Source organism: Bison bison, unplaced genomic scaffold (genome assembly GCF_000754665.1).
Source record: "Bison bison bison isolate TAMUID 2011002044 unplaced genomic scaffold, Bison_UMD1.0 scf7180017863999, whole genome shotgun sequence".
NCBI classification, from domain to species: domain Eukaryota; kingdom Metazoa; phylum Chordata; class Mammalia; order Artiodactyla; family Bovidae; genus Bison; species Bison bison.
This window is the reverse complement of record NW_011494571.1, coordinates 5,099-6,549: the sequence shown is the minus strand read 5'-3', so window position 1 is coordinate 6,549 and position 1,451 is coordinate 5,099. Positions and strand designations below refer to the sequence as shown.

The window sequence follows — 1,451 nt, the reverse complement described above, 5'->3', positions numbered from 1 at the left end:
ATTTCATGGTGAAGTAATTTTATTTATTGAAAAACCTAAATAGAGTCACAAAACTCAATACAAAGACAGTGATATATTAATGATTTTGAATAAAATTTCCATTCGCCAAGAAGCCTAAGATCTGCAAGTTTTTTTAAAAGAGTCATTACCTTCTGGATGGAGAAAAGTAAGAATAGTCTAAATGAACGACCTGTTAGTAGATTACAGAAAGTTTCATAGGCTATAGTAAATTATATCTTAAACAGGATGGCAAAACTATTTTGCTGAAAAATTATCAATGGCCATCAACTTGTCTAATATTCAGCTCTCCTCTGCTCAAATTTTAATGCTGATTGCTTTTTTCATGCCTTCTTTCAGGATCTGCCTAATTTAATGACCAGGGAAAGACAAGCAGACAAAGTAAAGGTTTGTGGTGAGCCAGACTTTTTCCCATGCATGCACAGACCACGTGGTCTATGAACATGACAGCCCGCACTTCCTGTTGAGGGGAGTCACACAGGTACCGGGTAGTATGTATATGTGCTGCAAGGCACTCAAGGACACTGAACTCTCAGCTTGAGGCAGAACTAAGCACATTTGCGCAGGGAAATCCATGCCTCATGCCGCTTTCCAGTCTGCTCTGGGTGTTCCTGGCCTTCACCTTCTCTGGTAGGGATGCTTCCAAACATGGGTGGGAGTGTTCAGGGTGAAAGGCCTGCACACAGGCGCGTGGAGCTTCACAGGGACTTGGGGAGGAAAGGAGGACTGGAGAAAAGCAGACATCTATGATTTCAATTTTTTGCCTTTGGATCCTAAATAACTCCTACACTATTTTATTCATTGCCCCATCTTTGTTTTCTGATTTTTTTTCCCCCACAGGATCTGGTGTGGCCCAGAAAGTTACTCAAGACCAGTCAGATGTATCCAGCCATGTGGGGCAGTCAGTCACCCTGAACTGTCGGTATGAAACAAGTTGGAGCTATTACTACCTTTACTGGTACAAGCAACTTCCCAGTGGACAGATGACTTATGTTATTCGTCAGGGTTCAGAAGTGACAAATGCAAAGGAAGACCGCTACTCTGTAAACTTTAAGAAAGCAGATAAATCCATCAGCCTCACCATTTCAGCCTTACAACTGGAAGACTCTGCAAAGTACTTCTGTGCTCTCCGTGACTCACAGTGCTTGAAGTAATAGGAAAAGCTGTACAAAAACCCTGGAGCTTAGTAAGCGAGAGCCCCCCTGCTGCAGGACCCCAGCTGAAATGCACACCCACAGACCCCAGACAAGAAATGATAGTCCTGTGGTTATTTAAGTTGTGGTCTGGATCAGAAGATTTAGTTCCAGTTAAAGGCACCTTCTACGTTATTTGGAAACAGGTGTCCAGAGTAATTTTCTACTAATATATTCTCCACTTGAATTTTTGACTTTAAATCAACTGTACAGAACATGTGTAAAGTTGTTTAAATTTGA

The 1,451-nt window shown here is 41.8% G+C and overlaps 1 gene segment (V, D, J or C); it reads left to right on the top strand.

The window, feature by feature from the left end:
- Positions 1 to 599: 599 nt before the first annotated feature.
- LOC104984383 lies at positions 600 to 1,172 on the top strand. The segment is given in 2 exon segments: positions 600 to 648; positions 859 to 1,172. Coding segments are annotated over 2 exon segments (363 nt in total).
- Positions 1,173 to 1,451: the final 279 nt, after the last annotated feature.